Below are 18,508 nucleotides of genomic sequence, written 5' to 3'. Positions count from 1 at the left end.
AAGTAAGATGTTATAGGTATTAGTAGCTAATTCATCTATAGTATTACAACTACTTAGTATGGTTCGTTTCAGGCTACTACTTTTGACATATACACCTCAAAAGAATTTTGCACCAGATATTTTTTGGATGCTCATGAGTAAGACAATGGAATGTAATGCAATTTCACCTGGAAGTATAACATACAATCTCAGGACAGTGCACCGTAACTGGAACCCTTCGACACAACAAGCACAGAATGCAGTTTGTGACATGTTCAGTGTGTAAACATTTCTTGACGAGTATGAAAAATGAAAATCCACAGTCTGTTTACAGTAATTTGGCCGAGTCAGGAACCTTGACGAGTCATTACAGCATTTGATTGCATGTGCATTGTTACATTGCATCAGCAAGTCCCCATGATGGAAATTGCCCACCTGTTCAGTGTACATCATGGAAATGTTAATAGGAATTAAGACCACTATCGTCTGACACAACGCGATCAAGATTGTTTTCACAGTAGTCGCCTGTGGTCAACCACAGAAGCTGATGACTACAACTTGCATATCTTGGCTCACAGGAAATAAGACTTTGCAACAGGGCAACACTGTGGCACCAGATGTAGATGGGTAAGGGGAACACTTAAACTGGAACCTGGCATCATGGTGTCAGGTCTTCTTCACAGATGAGTGCACATTTTTTCTGATTTCTAATAATCGTTGAAGGAAAGTGTAGAGAGAGCAAAATAATCCTGAACAAGTCATGTACACCATACCACGGGACCAGCAGGTAGGCGGATGTTTTAGGGCAGCATTATGTAAGAATGTCAGACACAACTCTTGTTGAGGGCACTGTGACAAGCGTAAAATATCACGACTGAATCTTCCAGACCATTGTTCGGCCATACCAGCAACATATCAGGGTCAGGTTCGTTCTGCAAGATGGCAATAGGCACGCACAGCTCCTGTCATATTCTTCAGTGAGGAATTAGGAATTGAAATCTTTTACAAATGAAGATGCCGGATAAATTTCCAACTTCTTTGAAATCATTTAAGAAAAGACTAAGAAAACAAATAGAAAATCTGCCACCTGTGTGACATCTCTAAATGCAGATCAATGGTGATTGATTGGTGGCAAAATACATTGAATGGTTGAAAATTGATTGGATAGAATGCTCTGCAGTGTCTGCTGGCATGAAACTGATTGAACATGCCTGAGACCAGCTAAAAGAGGCGGTGTAAAGACATGGAAACCTACCTCTCAACTCCCTGGATGGTGTACAGAAGGCTGCTGTAGGAGAGTGAGATAGGGTAGAGCAAGACAGCCTCAACATCCAGATGGGAAGCATGCCACGAATGAACATAGCATGCCTCAACACACGGAGTTGAGTAACATCATACTAAAATACAGATGGCGATTTTCAGGTTCGATAGTCAGATGCGTCAGCCTCTGTGCTGTAGTAGTTAGTGTGCTTAGCTGCCACTCCCGGAGGCACGGGTTTGATTCCCGGCTCTGCCACGAAATTTGAAAAGTGGTACACGGGCTGGAACTGGGTCCACTCAGCCTCGGGAGGTCAACTGGGTAGAGATGGGTTTGATTCTCACCTCAGCCATCCTGGAAGTGGTTTTCTGTGGTTTCCTACTTCTCCAGGCAAATGCTGGAATGGGACCTAACTTAAGGCCAGGGTCTTTTCCTTCCCTCTTCCTTGTCTATCCCTTCCAATCTTCCCATTCACCCCCCCCCCCGCCCCCGCAAGGCCCCTGTTCAGCATAGCAGGTGAGTCCGCCTGGGCGAGGTACTGGTCATCCTCCCCAGTTGTATCCCCTGACCCAGAGTCTGAAGCTCTAGGACACTGTCCTTGAGGCGGTAGAGGGGGGATCCCTCACTGAGTCCAAGGGAAAAACCAACCCTGGAGGGTAAACAGATAAAGAAGAAGAAGATAGATGCACTTTGCCAAATAATGTGTCGTACTTTTGGTAGGTTCGTTTGTATTTTTCAAAATAATAGTGTTACTTCTTACAAATTGTACAAAATTGTGTTGATTATCCTCCTATTCAATACTCAACATTACATCCAATTAAGATGAAATTTTGGATGTAATGTTATAATGTTGAGTATTGGCTAGGAGAATAATCAACACAATTTTGTACAATTTGTAAGAACTTCAACCATCAATACGGATCTAACATGAGATTTATAGTCTGTAATGATAGTGTTATTCGTTAAAGAAAGTGTGTATGTTTCTCCCATACTTTCTGTTGGGTTGTAAGCAACCTAGTACCTCAGCAATCCAAGAGCTGAAAAACTATTTTTGAGGCATGTACTTTCTTACGCAATGAGTAGAGAATACAGTCCTATCTTTCCCATAGTCAGTGCACATTTCATTGGTGCATAAATATTTGTATATACCTGTTCGTGGAACTACAAGCCATCCTATGAGAGCTGCAAACACACCACCCAGCGCCCAAAACATTAGCAGCCAGCTGAGGTACCGCCCTCTGTCTGCTTTGCTGAGGAACTCACTGTAGTAGGCCAGGACCACCGGTAACGAGCCGCCGATCCTGAAACAAAAGTAAAATAAATAAATAGAAGTAATTAATCGATGGTAGTTAGCCCAGAAACCAGTGGCAGGTCATTAAAAGCAGAAAAGCAAGAGAAGCAGCTCGATTTGTTCTGGATGATTTCCGACAAAAGAGTACCATTACTAACATTTTGCAAGGTGGTTAACGAAAAAACCTAGAGATCAATTTTATTCTTTTCCACAGGGCAGATGTTAAGGGAGGTATAATCAATGTCAGAGCTCCACGCCAGTGGTCAGGGATACAGTATACAACTGAGGACCACGGAGAATTTCGCACAACTTCGGACCAGGACTGTACCGTATAATAAATTTGGAAATCGTCCTCATTCTCTCTCATGTTAGTGTCACGCGCTTTCGTAGGAAAATGTAATTTTTAACATGTTGCAATAAATGTGTGAATAGAGCCATGTTAGTATGAATTCCTGAATGAAACATGTAATCCAATGCAAATTCCCGTGCGAAGAATGGGTACAAATGCTAGCTTACATTATAAGCAATGGAATCTAGTGTAAAGCAACGGCTACTTCCCGTCCAATTCATTACGAGTATACATGCAAGTACAAACATTACAGGCACGTAAACTTCCCTACACACTAGTTACACGAGACTGCTGACCTCGTTATCCAAAACTTCTGGTATGAAACAACTTCTTCTTCTCCCCAGCATTGATGACCACTACAGGAAATAATAATAATAATAATAATAATAATAATAATAATAATAATAATAATAATAATAATAATAATAATAATAATAATAATAACAAGGTGCCGGGATGAATGGGTCTAACTACAATGTCAAGAATGAATTTAAAACTAAACTGAAGGTTATATTTTCAGACATCAAAATTTGACAATTTTTACAAGTAGCAAACGTTAAACAAGAGTGGTAAAAATCCAAAATTCAGAACTTTAACACCTTGGGCTTTAAGCCCCTAGCTTTACATTTCCTGAGCTACCCGCTCAAATTTACAAAGATCACAAATTTACCCAAGGGCAGAACTCCCCTAATACATGGAGCACTTGCTCCGCAATTTACAATATTCAGCCTCCCAGAGGCACTTTTATAACACTTGAAAAAGAGCTAATGTGCTCTCAGTTTTCCAAGCCTACTCAAGGCAACATAACAAGAAAATCTAATAGTCACTGGCCTTACAAGGCACTATTTACAAATAGAAATCTTAATATACAGAGGTATCTAGTACCCAACCTACAGGGCCTTAGTGAAAAAAGAACAGGTTAAATAAACGGCCCGAGTACCATTTGAATGGAGTCGAAGACTGAGCTCAAAATAAAGAACCTATAGGGCACTTAGCAGGCATGGAAATAACTTTAACACGTTGCAGAAACAAAAGCGTTGCACCTCAAATCAAGGTGAAGGGGAGCTTGAGAGGGTACATCACTCTCTATCCCCGATTTACAGTTGAAGATTTTATGAAGTTATTGCATTAGCCGGCAGAAAGTTACATTTTCAGAAAATTAGGTTGCATAGTTGATGATTCGGACCATTCTCTCGAGTTAAACTGCGGAGCTAGCAAGAAAGAAAGAAAGAAAGAAAGTTGTTATGTGGCCATTACCTTGTAGAAGCTCTAGCAGCTAACGAAGAGGCCTCCCGCCTCCTGCTTGACATACACACTCCGTAAGATGATGATCAATTGGCCAAGAGACGTGAAAATCCGCAGTATATAAACCCTCGGGGAAAGTTCGAGACCATTCAAGATTAAACTAGCCACACCCTCTCATGTTTATTAGGTACTTTCCAAGTTACACTCAAAATCGAAGAAGAAGAAGAAGAAGAAGAAGAAGAAGAAGACTGTGATTGGTAGAAAATTAATTACAGAAATTAGGGGTTGGCTGGATTCAAAACTGGCGGAAGGAAAAGATAAATATTGCCAACCCAAAAATAAATGAACATCAATTGAAAAAAAAACCTTATGAATACCAAACTTCTTTAAATCAAAAGTTCTTTCACTTCGCACCAGGGTGCATGAGCATAGTTTTTAGAAGTGACATCTATGGAAGAATGTCCAAACTTCTTGATGAATGGCAAACAAAGCAAGTAGAAATACAGTCAGTTCAGGAAACTTCACAATAACAAAATTACATCATATTTTAGTGGTAAAATCTTCTGAGTAAATTTATAAGTTGGCCTAAGTTTCACCGGTAGAGGAGTTCTTTTAGGCGCTAGATTTAAAAGCGCGGCGTTGGGGTGTACCTCCCGGTATAATAATAATAATAATAATAATAATAATAATAATAATAATAATAATAATAACTAGAAAATTCGTGTTGCTTCATAGCGTTCGTTATAAATAGGTCAAATAACCAAAACTGAACTATCCCCATGGCAAAATGCTCCCGAAGGGCCATGGCCTACAAGCGACCACTGCTCAGTCGAAGGCCTGCAGATTATGAGGTGTCGTGTGGTCAGCATGACGAGTCCTCTCGGCCGTTGTTCTTGGCTTTCTAGACCGGTGCCGCCTTCTCACCGTCAGATAGCTCCTTTGTAATCATGTAGGCTGAGTGGACCTTGGTCCGTTTCTATAGCGTAACGGTTAGTGTTATTAGCTGCCGTCCTTGGGGGCCCGGGTTCGATTCCTGGTACTGCTAGAAATTTAAGAATGGCAGGAGGGCTGGTATGTGGTTGAAATGGTACATGCAGCTCACCTCCATTGGGGGTGTGCCTGAAAAGAGCTGCACCACCTCGGGATGAGGAAAGGAGTTTGTCTGGCCCCATGGCTAAATGGTTAGCGTGCTGGTCTTTGGCTCAGAAGGTCCCGGGTTCGATTACCAGTCGGGTCGGGGATTTTAACCTTCATTGGTTAATTCGAATGGCTCGGGGGCTGGTTGTGTGTGCCGTCTTCAGTATTAGCATTCATCACAGGTAGGGCCCCATTCTCATAGACGCGCAGGTCGCCTATACAGCGTCAACTGGAAAGACCTGAACTAGGCCTCTTCGGAGGCCACACGCCATTATTATTATTATTATTATTATTAGTGGACCTCGAACTAGCCCTCAGATCCTGGTAAAAATCTATGACCTGGCCGGGAATCGAACCCGGGGCCTCCGTGTAAGAGTCAGGCACGCTAACCCTACACCGCGGGTTCTTAATATAAAAGTACTCCGTTGGGTAAACTTCTTTATTGTAACGCTGATTGACATTTTACGAACTTTTTTATTTATTTGCGTTACGTCGCACCGCCCCTGACACTGATAGGTCTTATGGCGACAATGGGATAGGAAAGGGCTAGGAGTGGGAAGTAAGTGACCGTGGGCTTAATTATGGTGCAGCTCCAGCATTTGCCTGGTGTAAAAACAGAACAGCACGGAAATCCACCTTCAGAGCTGCCGAATGGGGTTCGAACCCACTATTTCCAGAATTCAAGCTGACAGCTACATGACATAAACCGCGAAGCTACTCCCCGGTTTTCACGAAATATATTTTACTTTAGAGTTATTGTGTGTTTAATTTAAAGTTTTAATTTTTCTTAATCCGTTTACCTCCAGGGTTGGTTTTTCTCTCGGACTCAGCGAGGGATCCCACCTCTACTGCCTCAAGGGCAGTAAAAGTTTTAGTTAATTTTGTTTCACGTGGAACATTGTCCTTGTGGCAGCCCAGTAGTTGATCCTTTCAGATAATAAAAATAAGTGATAACTATGTATTTACACGTCGCGCTATAATGTACACTAGGGCCTCTCAGGGTGCATGCACCGGTGCATTGCGCGATGCAAAGTGCATGAGACGACTTCACTAGGTTAAACAAAGTGCGGATCCCCCACTCCTCGAGTTTGAGCAATAGCGCTGTCTCTCTCTTTCCCTTCGCCTGTCTCGCTTGCTCCACCTGTTTCCCCCTTCCTCACTCGCTCTGCAGGGCTTACCATCCAAGCCGAGTTGAGCCGAGCTTAGCCGAGTCGCCCCGACACAGAACGCTGGTCTGAACCTAGCCGAGAAGGACAGCGATAGATGCACAGAACCTCTGCGCCTCGTTTTGCACGCGTGAGATTTTGTGCGTTTGAAAGGCCCTGATGTACACGATTCCGTCATGTGGTCTGTCACCAATTAGCCTAGCGAACCCGATAACTGTGAATTCAATACTAATCTCGGTCGTTTTGGACATTTCCTTTCTCACTCCTTCTGACCCGCATGCCCATGGAGGTTGAACTTGGACAAACGGCATCCAGAGTGTCACAATTCATCTCATTGTCAGTGTCCCCGAACAGTAGAGATTCGACGCTAATATTGGCCGTTTTCGATGATTTTTTACGCGAAGTGAATTATAAAACTAAGTTTTACAAGCAGAAAGAATTCACAGAGTTATTTATTCTCTCCTTACATCTGTAAGAAATTATTTGCCATTTTCTGATAAAACTATTCCCTGAATATTTCATATACATTAAATGGCGTATGGCTTTTAGTGCCGTGAGTGTCCGAGGACATGTTTGGCTCACCAGGTGCAGGTTTTTGATTTGACTCCCGTAGGCGACCTGCGCGTCGTGATGAGGATGAGATGGTGATGAAGACGACACATACACCCAGCCCCCGTGCCAGCGAAATTAACCAATGATGGTTAAAATTCCCGACCCTGCCGGGAATCGAAACCGGGACCCCTGTGGCCAAAGGCCAGCACGGTAACCATTTAGCCGGAGATTTCATATAAAGATAGCACTGGATATAAATGGATGCATGAAGGGAAATCCCTTTGGGGATCATTGTAAATACCTAGGTATTAATATAAGGAAAGATCTTCATTGGGGTAATCACATAAATATGATTCTAAATAAAGGGTACAGATCTCTGCATATGATTATGAGAGTATTTAGGGGTTGTAGTAAGGATGTAAAGAAGAGAGCATATTTGTCTCTGGTGAGACCCCAACTAGAGTATGGTTCCAGTGTATGGGACCCTTACCAGGATTACTTGATTCAGGAACTGGAAAAAGTCCAAAGAAAAGCAGCTCGATTTGTTCTGGGCGATTTCCGACAAAAGAGTAGCGTTACAAAATTGTTGCAAAGTTTGGGCAGGGAAGACTTGGGAGAAAAGAGACGAGCTGCTCGACTAAGTGGTATGTTCCGGGCTGTCAGTGGAGTGATGGTGTGGGAGGACATCAGTAGACGAATAAGTTTGGATGGTGCCTTTAAAAGTAGGAAAGATCACAATATGAAGATAAAGTTCGAATTCAAGAGGACAAATTGGGGCAAATATTCGTTTATAGGAAGGGGAGTCAAGGATTGGAATAACTTACCAAGGGAGATGTTCAATACATTTCCAATTTCTTTGCAATCATTTAAGAGAGGGCTAGGAAAACAACAGATAGGGAATCTGCCACCTGGGCGACTGTCCTAAATGCAGATCAGTAGTGATTGATTGACTCTGGGAAAAAGAACACTGAAAATGACATAAAACGTACCTGTTCACATTGTGAACAGAAGTGACATATTTCATCATAAACTAATAAAGACAATAATCACCGTAACAACAGTTTTACTATCAAACGTCAATTTAACCTTTAGTAGCAATATTATACAGTTCGAATATTACATTTGCTTCATGTAGGATGAAATCGAGTAATTACAATCACAAAACTATACTTAATTGAAGCTCTCTTTTACCTTTTCAAACCTACAAATAATACGATTATTTTATTTATGAATGTAGCTATGGTATTTCATTTGATACGCTCATATTAGGTTCATATTGAAGTACAGTATAATTGAGCGTACATTACCGATTATTATTTATATCCGACCCACTTTACAGATCAACTATAATATAAATACAATCTACGGCAGCTACTCTCTTAGTATATAACGAGTAACTTATTTCCCTTTTCTTACTAGGTAGTTCTCTTAGCACTAAATAATGTAATTTTCGGCAACACTATGATAGAGGGAGCCTAGGAAGGCAGCAGCCATTACCTTATAATTCCGGTATATGCTCGATTTGAAAATGGAGAATCGCTGGAATTTGTCTTCAGGCCTTTCGAGGAAAGAGTTCGAACCCGCTATCTCTGGAATGTAAGCTTACAATTTCACCACATATTCACTCTTTAGGCGGGGAGGAATATGTGTATGCTTGCTTTCTGTAAATAATAAGTACTCACTTCGTGGATGACGCAGAAATGACAGAGCCCGTGGACTGTATCAGAAATAAGAGGATCAAGTTTTGTTTGCAGATCAACGTGCAAAAGACTAATATGATAGATCAATGTCACCCAGGGAGGAAAAAAACCAGCTTCGGAAATGTCGTACCTTGGTGCCATTATAACTAACAATAGCAGCTGTGAAGTGGAGATCAGAAGAAGGACTGCCACGGCCAAAAACATCACGACTCGACTATCACATATTTGGAAGGATCGCTCAATTTTACTCAAGCTAAAGGTTCTTCTTCATCTTAAGGTCTTGAAACATGGACCTCCCTACTTCTTTTCGTTCTCTCAACCCTGAGGATCGTGATCTTTGAGAATATTTTTTGTACTCTTTTATTTTTTTCAATGTGCTTTACTTCACACCGACACTGATAGATCTTACGGCGACAATGGGATAGGAAAGAGCTAGGAATTAGAAGGATGCGGCCGTGGCCTTAAGTAAGGTACAGCCCCCAGCATTTACCTTGTGTGAAAATCATAAATCACGGAAAACCATCTCCAGGGCTGCCGACAGTGTGGTTCGAACCCACCATCTTCCGGATGCAAGCTCACAGTTGCGCGCCCCTAACCGCACGGCCAACTCGCCCGGTTCATTTCATTTTCCATTCTTCACGGTCTTCTGCCAAACGGGTTGCTTGTATGAGGGTCAGATCACTTGAGATGTGATGCTGGAGGAGAATGCTTCGCATTGCTTGGACAGCACTGCGTGCTATTGAGTCCACCCTGAAGGAGCTGAGCATCAATATCCTGTTATCATGTCCGACTCGTTGGCTGAACTGGCCTTCGGTTCAGAGGGTCCCGGGTTCTATTCCCGGTCGGGTCGGGGATTTTAACCTTAATTGGTTAATTCCTAAGGCACGGGGGCTGGGTGTATGTGTTGTCTTCATCCTCATCACGACGCGCAGGTCGCCTACGGGAGTCAAATAGAAAGACCTGCACCTGGCGAGCCGAACCCTTCCTGGGATTTCCCGGCACTAAAAAAAGAGCCATACGATATTTCATTTCCTGTTATTATCAGTGGGCACTTAGCTGAGTCCTGGCATTCCTTCTACAGTATTTATTTGTGCCGGTCTCCTCACTTTCATCTATCCTATCCGACCTCCCTTGGTCAACTCTTGTTCTTTTCCGACCCCGACATTATTAGGTTTGCGAGGCCTAGGGGGTCTTTCATTTTTGTGGCCCTTGTCTTTCTTTTGCCGATATCTTAATTTTCCGAAGTGTCGAATTCCTTCAATGTTTTATCTCTGATTAGTGTTACATAGAGGATGGTTGCCCAGTTGTACTTCCTCTTGAAACATTATCACCACCATCAACTGCCAGGAAATCATTCTCCAATTATATGGTCACATCAAGCGACGCAGAAGAGGCAACCTTGAAAAGCACATAATTTTAGGAAATGTGTCTGGGAAGAGGGAGCATAGACAAGCACCTACACGCTGGACGGGACTGCGTAAAACATGCCACCAAGACACTCCTCTTACAAGCAACCCGTGTGGCACAAGACTGTGAAGAATGGAAACGGATATTTAAAAAATCCTCAAAGACCTCGATCCTCAGGGTTGAAGCAATGTGAAAAAGAAGAAGAAGTTGAGGTAAATATTGACAGTCCCACGACATAGGGTTTGGTATCTACTGTTATTCAGAGATCTCCCTTTCGACAGTTGGCTCGTCCAAGGATTTTAAACCTGCATTGAGGAACAGAATGGGTTTCACTCATCCTCGTGAGGTCAATTATTTCACGAGCTGAGTGTTAGCGGACCCGGTCAAGAGAGCCAAATAATACGGTTGACGATATAATTTCCTTGACTGCATGACGCTCTAATATCTGCAGACCATTTGGCTGTGCATTCGTTTGGATAGCGCAAGGCTCTTTATGGCCTGTGGTCTAAGTACGCCGGCTTTTGGATTGGAGCTAATATTGAAATAGATCGATACTAGTACAAGCACGTAATCGCATGACTAATATATTTGGAAATCCTTGTTCCAGTTATCATCAAGCAAACAAGCAAGCAAGCAAGCAAGCTTATAGCAGTTTAACATGATTGTTGGTATCATCATCACAGTCACGGGACCTTCATTTCTACTGTAATCTGAACCGCAGCGATGTGACTTTTTACTATACAGAGAATAATAAAGAAGTTATAAAATGCTGTATATTGCGTCCTTCTTTTTTTGTAAATCGAGAAAAAGTGTAACCAACCTATGTAAGTCGAGCAACGTTAATTTTTGTGCAGATGTTCATATAGGGAGTGCATTACTAAAACCAAACCTCGCAGATACTGCATATTTCGACTCTCAAACATGGTGATACAGACTGTAGATCACGTGATACGTGGCTCCGATATACTGTAGCTGCGTTACGAGAGGGTGGTAGCCTAGTTGTATGTCTCTTAACAGTAACCATCGCCACCACCACCAATTATCCCGAGCGGTGCTTCTTTATATCTACTTCATTTCAGATTACTCTATTTCTCACTATTGCTATTTAAGAGAGGCTTTGAAATTTCCGGCAGTGAAAATGGTTTTTATACCTTTTCTTGTGCCATTCGATAGTTACTGGTCAAACATCCAGCAGTGCAATGTGAATATTACGGGGAATTCCCTCCTGAAGACCAGAGCTGAATGTTAGTCACAATGTGATGCTTGCCATTACAGTTGTTTCTCCTCTATTTTAAATACCAAACGTGAATGTTGTGGGAGCTTTAATATACTGAAGTAACCCCTGGTCATTAGGTTTAATGTCCGGCTCCATGGATAAATGGTTAGCGTGCTGGCCTTTGGTCGAGTTGGTCCCGGGTTCGATTCCCGGCCGGGTCGGGGGGTTTAACCCTCATTGGTTAATTCCGATGGCTCGGAGACTGGGTGTGTGTGCCGTCTTCGGAATTATAAATCATCATAGGTAGGACCCCATCCTCATACACGCGCAGGTCGCCTGCACCAGGACTCTTCGGAGGCCACAACTTGCCTTGTGTGGCACCACATTCTCTATACAATCCTTCCTTAATATTATAAGAGGTGGCTGCAATAATATAGTAACTTGAAGGGGATATGCGAAGTAGCTCCGCAGGGAAGAGCTTTTGCATGACTGGCCATCTGCATGGGCATTTGAAAGACTACCGTTTCTAGGATCAATTATTCTCTCTTGACCGCGCGCCAACATTTTTATTCACTGACTACCTACCGGTAGCTTTTCGAATTTCCACCTTGAACGCCTTGCAGGCGGCCATGGACCGGGGGTGACAGTGGCGCTTGAGCGGCAGTGGTCTAGCGCCGGGGATGTCTTGGTATGACCGCGACAGGGTAACCAGTGCCGAAAGGGGATATGGGATCGCTTGGTGGGTTTAGGGAGGTTTCTCATAACTTCTCCTTTACGGAGGGGTGGAAGTAGCTGGCAGAAGACTAGCCTTTGCACCTCAAGTTATTCTGTACTCTTGTACTAGGCTATGTTCCTTCGTTAGTGCTCGCTTGTCGGTCATTTGTCCAAACAGGTAGGTCACCACGGGCTGTGAGGCGGGGTTGGAGCTTCACGGCACCCCAACACGAAACAAGGACATATAATAACGCAGAACTATTCATTTTACCTCACCCATAACGAAGCAAATCTGGTCGAGATGGGCTGCCTGGACCAGGCACCCAGTGACTTCCATATCTTCGGGTCGTTGAAGAAGCCGACCGTCATGACGTGGCTTAGATACTGGACTCAGATTCCTTCCATGCCAGCATCAAAGCCTTGGCATGCCGTTGTAAAAGTGTTTGGACAAGAATGGTATGTTCAATAGTAAAGCGTATCAGTGCCCTAATACTGTGTATCTGGCTGTAAAATAAAGTTTTTCCATACGAGCTCTTGTTATCTTTTTTTTTTTTTTTTTTTTTTTTTTAAAGAGCTACCTTGTGCATATGGCAGAAGGTGTCCTCCCCACCCCCCGCCCTATTGACGGAGGTCAGCCTTACAGAGACAGCACCAGGCTTACTAAGGAAACCAAACCAAACCCCATGGCACTACAGCCCTTGAAGGGCCTTGGCCTTGGACTACCAGCCCGAAGACCTGCAGATTACGAGGTGTCGTATGGTCAGCACGACGAATCCTCTCGGCCGTTATTCTTGGCTTTCTAAATCGGGACCGCTATCTCACCGTCAGATAGCTCCTCAATTCTAATCACGTAGGCTAAGTGGACCTCGAATCAGCCCTCAGGTCCAGGTAAAAATCCATGACCTGGCCGGGAATCGGACCCGGGGACTCCGGGTAAGAGGCAGGCACGCTACCCCTACACCACGTGGCCGGCAGGCTTAGTAAGAGCCAAACAAAATTATTACCTACAGTCTGTCTGTCTTAGCGGGTTTAAGAGTCGAAGAAAACAATCGAAAGCACGTGTATCCATTATCGATTGAAAAACAACTCAACTTTTGTCTACCAAAATAATAATATTTTATAATTACCACAACCAGCAACTCAGTACATAAGATGATACTCATAATATGAACATTCATAACTTCCTCTGATTGCGAAAAAGCCAGATAATCTCAAAAGCTCACATGGTTCGATTAAATTTGGTAGTTTTGGCACCAAACCTTAACGTAAGACGTGGTTTTCTACAGGATCTGGTATACTTCGATGCAGATCAATGTCACGCACACATTCCTCGCCCCCGAGTTCAATAGCTGCAGTCGCGTAAGTGTGGTCAGTATCCAGTATTCGGGAGATAGTAGGTTCGAATCCCACTGTCGGCAGCCCTGAAAATGGTTTTCCGTGGTTTCCCATTTTCGCACTAGGCAAATGCTGGGGCTGTACCTTAATTAAGGCCACGGCCGCTTCCTTCCCACTCCTAGTCCTTTCCTGTCCCATCGTCGCCATAAGACCTATCTGTGTCGGTACGACGTAAAGCAACTAGCAAAAAAAAAAAAAAAAAAAAAAAAAACAATCCTCGCCAAATATGAAATCAGAATACGTGACTGAAAATGCAAATCCTCAGCCTGTTTCCAGTCATTGGACCGGGTCAGGATTGGAATGAATGAAGCCCCTCTCTAGCGGTGACGATAGGAATTGTGCCGGCTGCCGAAGCCTGTCGCACTCCTCTGAAGCAATGATTAATGACTGACAGATGTAATGAAATTATATCGGAGAGTGTTGCTGGAATGAAAGACGACAGAGAAAATCGGAGTACCCGGAGAAAAATCTGTCCCGCCTCCGCTTTCTCCAGCACAAATCCCACATGGAGTGACCGGGATTTCAACCACGGAACCCAGCGTGACAGGCCGTGAAAGACCTACTTGTACGCCTCTGTGGTGGAGTGGTTAGCGTGATTAGTTGCCACCCCCGGAGGCCCGGGTTCCATTCCCGTCTCTGCCACAAAATCTGAAAAGTGGTACGAGGGCTGGAACGGCGTTCACTCAGCCTCGGGAGGTCAACTGAGTAGAGGTGGGTTCGATTCCCACCTCAGCCATTCTCGAAGTGATTTTCCGTGGTTTCCCACTTTCCTCCAGGCAAATGCCGGAATGCTACCTGACTTGAGGCCACGGCCGCTTCCTTCCCTCTTCCTTGCCTGTCCCTTCACATCTTCCCATCCCTCCACAAGGCCCCTGTTCAGCATAGCAGGTGAGGCAGCCTGGGCGAGGTACTCGTCTTCCTCCCCAGTCGTATCCCTGATCAGAGTCTGAAGCTCCGGGACACTGCCCTTGAGGTGGTAGGGGTGGGATCCCTCGCTGATTCCGAGGAAAAAACCGACCCTGGAAGTTAAACAGATAAAGAAGAAGAAGAAGAAGAAGAAGAAAAAAAGACCTATTCGTCACCATGAGATCTTTCTGCGCCAGAGCGGCATAAAACCAGGGTTGTAGTCGAGGATATACGCGCGTATACGCCGTAAGCCCTCTGCTTAATTCAACTCATTAGAGTATGCCTTCCGATTTATTGCGTATACCTTCTACTTTGGCTTCTTTTCCTTTTAATGTCGCCATTCTGTCAGTGAGTTTTAACTTTCCAGTTACGCTCGTAATCGTGAACAACGAAGGTTCAGCTTGGTGGACAACATTATCAGCCATCATTTATTTAAGGTCACCACTGTTCGTTGCTTACGTCTCCAGCCTTATGTTTATACATTCAAATGCCTCACCATTTGACTGATTTAAGCCTGAGAAATACTTGAATACGTGGTGGCAAAACCACTGTACTACAACATACACAAGTTCTAGAGTTTGTTCCAGTGAAAAGGGTGATCGCAAATCAAAACAGGCACCTTGGATTGTTTTTGAATAAATAGCTGGAAGTAGGACCAGTAGAAAACTACTGTGCAAGCAAATTGAGATTTTCGAACTTGTACACTAAAACTGAATTTCTTTTTTTGTCATCATAAAATGTCTTCTATATGCCTGATTTATGCCAAATTGAGATACGTTTGTTATAAGCAGCTGTAACCCACTAATTTTAAACATCAGGGTGTCTCGAATCCGGGATTTGACATGCCCTGACTTAGGACCGGTATTATAATGAGGGTTTAAACTGAAGATTGAGTTAAACTGTAACTTGAGTTTAAACCGATGTTGAGTCTTATAATGGCCGGCCTAAGTTAAACTGAGGTGAAGAAGGAAATATACGATCTTGGTAGTAGTGACTTGCAAGAAAAGATGACTGTCGATAATGTTTTTTTTACTTCTTGTAGGTAAAATGGCGGATAAAAGCATTCAACGTTGTCCTAATTTTACTTGTAAGGAAATAAAATTGCTTGAGCAATTAGTACAGAAATACAGTATCTATATAGTCCGTGAAACAGTGGCTTTATGAATTCTCCGAAATCTCCCATTTTAATAAACATACTACGGTACGCATAAAACCGCAATGCTATTAGTAGCTGACTGAGGGGTTCTACAGTATGATTTCTGAAATAGAAGGAAGTTACTTTATTTTCTAAAACAGTTCAAAAAGTCATTTTTACATTCTTTCCTTTACGTTGCATGTTTTATTCTAGCACCAATTTGCTGAAATAGGGTTATGACAGTCTGTTTTGTAAGCCTAAACCTATTTAAAAACTATTTTTCATTCCATATATGAAAGTGACTTCCCTTGCTCGGAAAACTCGTAGTGCCCGCGATCGTTCAATAATTTGAACGACTTCTTCGTCATCGCTTAGTATTTCATCACACACCTCACAAATATCTTCGAGATCCATTCGTTCTGCCATGTTGTAAGGTTATATATTTAAACTTCAGTTTAAACGGTAGATGAGTGGCAGTAAAATTAATCTCTAGTTAAACTTAATTTTTATAATACACGACTAACACATAAACCGAAGTTTAAACTGAACCAACAGTTTAAACTTCTATTATAATACCGGCCCTTAGTGTATACCCTGTGAGAATGTTGGGATTACAGCGCTGCATAAAACTAATAGGAAAAAAAAAAGACCTATGAGGTTTAAACTGTGGGCTCTTCGTTTTGTAACGTGCTCTCTTGTTTTCATTCGGTGCATAGTGGGTACATCTGTTCGCTGATCTTTGCTGTTAGCAGTTAGTGTAGGTCTACCTGTCCCATTCTGTTCGTAACGACTGGCGAGAACAAGTCGTACGCGTTGTCTTCAGTAATCGTGCAAGCGTGTACTGTAGTAGTGTGACTTCAGACTGTGTGTCACTGCGTGTGTTAAAAGTAAAGGTAATAGCTGCCTTATTATTCGAGCATTTTCTTCAAATTAGTGTTATAAGAAATGTTTCTGATATGAAGACATCCAGAATTATCAGCAACTGAATTGTTAAGGTAATTCTCAGACTTAATTACAAATTTAGATGTAATTTGTACCTATATTTATAACATTAATGGAACAATAACGAATAATGCACAACATTGAAACATTTTAATACGTTAAATAAAGTCGATTGTGATAGAATATTCAGAAACAATGGATCGATAAACACATTGTAGGGCTTAATACCAAGTAGAACACTCGCGATTCCAGCCGTTCATGATTGTAATATGATACAAGATAGAATGTCTTACTCATGTCGTATGTAAATACAACAGGTACACGTAGTCGCAGTGATGAAGATCTTTTCTTTATTGGCTACGAAGCAAAGGCGGTTAAATGCACACCTATGTTCAAGATTGGGAGATCGAATCCCACCGCATTTAAGAGTGCATAAATTATAGAAACCACTGTAGTTATACTGGCACGTTAAATAGCTTTTCAGATGAAAATTCCGATTTTCCGATGTATCTCAAAATCTATAACAGTTAAAGGGTTCTGAAATTAATAATAATAATAATAATAATAATAATAATAATAATAATAATAATAATCTGCCACTTTTCTCACACCTGATGGGGTCATGAGTGCGATACTTTGTCGAAAAATTTTCACAACTTTCTTTTTAAGTCGCACCAACACAGATAGAGGTCTTATGGCGACGAAGGGATAGGAAAGGGCTAAGGATAGGAAAGAAGCATGCAGTAGAGTGACTTCAGATTGCGTACCACTGCGTGTGTTAGAGATAAACGTAATAGCTCCCTTAAAATTCGAGCATTTTCTTCAATTAGTGTTATAAGAAATGTTTCCAAGATGAAGACGTCCAGGATCATCAGCAACTGAAGGTTGAAGGTAATTCTCAGACTTGATTAAACATTGAGATGGTTTTTTCCATATATATGTAACATTAATGGAACAATAACGAATACGGTACAACATTGAGCCCCAGTACTTGGATACTGTGAACATGGGCAACCACGGAGGAACCGTCCTCAGAGCTGCCGACAGTGAGGTTCGAACCCACAATCTCCCGAATTCGAGCTGACAGCTACCCGACCCAAACCATGAAGCCACTTGCAGCAAATCTGGGCCGACCCTGTTTTACAGCCAGATGGCCTTCCTGACGCCAACCATATGTGGAGGGATGCATTCACTATTACTTGTTTCTGTGGTGGTTGGCAGTGCAGTGTTGTTGTGTCGCGTGTATATGAACATGATGATGCTTGTTGTTTAATGGGGCCTAACATCTAGGTCATCGGCTTCTATGTACAGTATATGGAGAGAAATGTATTAAGACAAACACAAACATCCAGTACACGAGTCGGAGGAATTAACCAGATGCAATTATAATCCCCCACTAGGGAATCAAACCTGAGTCCCCCTGAACCGAAAGCCGCGACGCTGATCTTTGCCCAAGGATTATTATTATTATTATTATTATTATTATTATTATTATTATTATTATTATTATGACGTTGACTAACACATGTAAGTGTTCGGCAACGCTAGTATGTGTGAAGGGAGTATGCTTGGGAAGGTAGGGACGATGATTTTAATTAAAGCATACCTTCTAGATTTGCCAGGTGTAAAGATGAGAAACCACAGAAAACTATTTTCAGTGTTTACAACGGTGGGATTCAAACCCACCGCCTGTAGAATATAGAGTAGATCGGGGGAAGATGCCATACTTAGTGTTTTGAGGACAAAAATGTACATAAAAATTGAGAGTTCGAATTAGACATAAAACAGTAATATTTTGCCGAGTTTTTTCTATATATAGGCCAGTTAGCTATGCCAATCATTAGTAATTGTACGTTTTAAACATTTATTTATGAAGGCATGTATTTAGTCATCTCACCCCGAGCATCGGGGTAAGATGGCAATTAAATCTGGATGAGTTTCGACTACTAGTTTTATGTCATTCTGGAGAAAAATCGTCTAAATTCAATTCTTAAAGCATATTTATTATGATTATCAAAAAATAAACACACAAAATTATAGTGTAACCACATTAAATCAGCTGTAAGGATGACTCTTGTATCAGAGTTCTTTAGCACAGTTATTGCACATGTTTTCT

At 42.3% G+C, this 18,508-nt stretch overlaps 1 protein-coding gene across 1 annotated transcript in view; it reads right to left on the bottom strand.

The window, feature by feature from the left end:
* Positions 1-18,508, bottom strand: part of LOC136873808 (synaptic vesicle glycoprotein 2B) — a 709,878-nt gene that overhangs the window by 37,818 nt on the left and 653,552 nt on the right. Inside the window, exon 5 of the mRNA XM_067147057.2 lies at positions 2,387-2,538. Within this exon, the coding sequence (XP_067003158.2) occupies positions 2,387-2,538 (152 nt within the window). The remainder of the gene's footprint in view (positions 1-2,386; positions 2,539-18,508) is intronic.

Source organism: Anabrus simplex, chromosome 5 (assembly GCF_040414725.1).
Source record: "Anabrus simplex isolate iqAnaSimp1 chromosome 5, ASM4041472v1, whole genome shotgun sequence".
NCBI lineage: Eukaryota > Metazoa > Arthropoda > Insecta > Orthoptera > Tettigoniidae > Anabrus > Anabrus simplex.
This window is presented reverse-complemented; position numbering and strand designations above follow the sequence as displayed.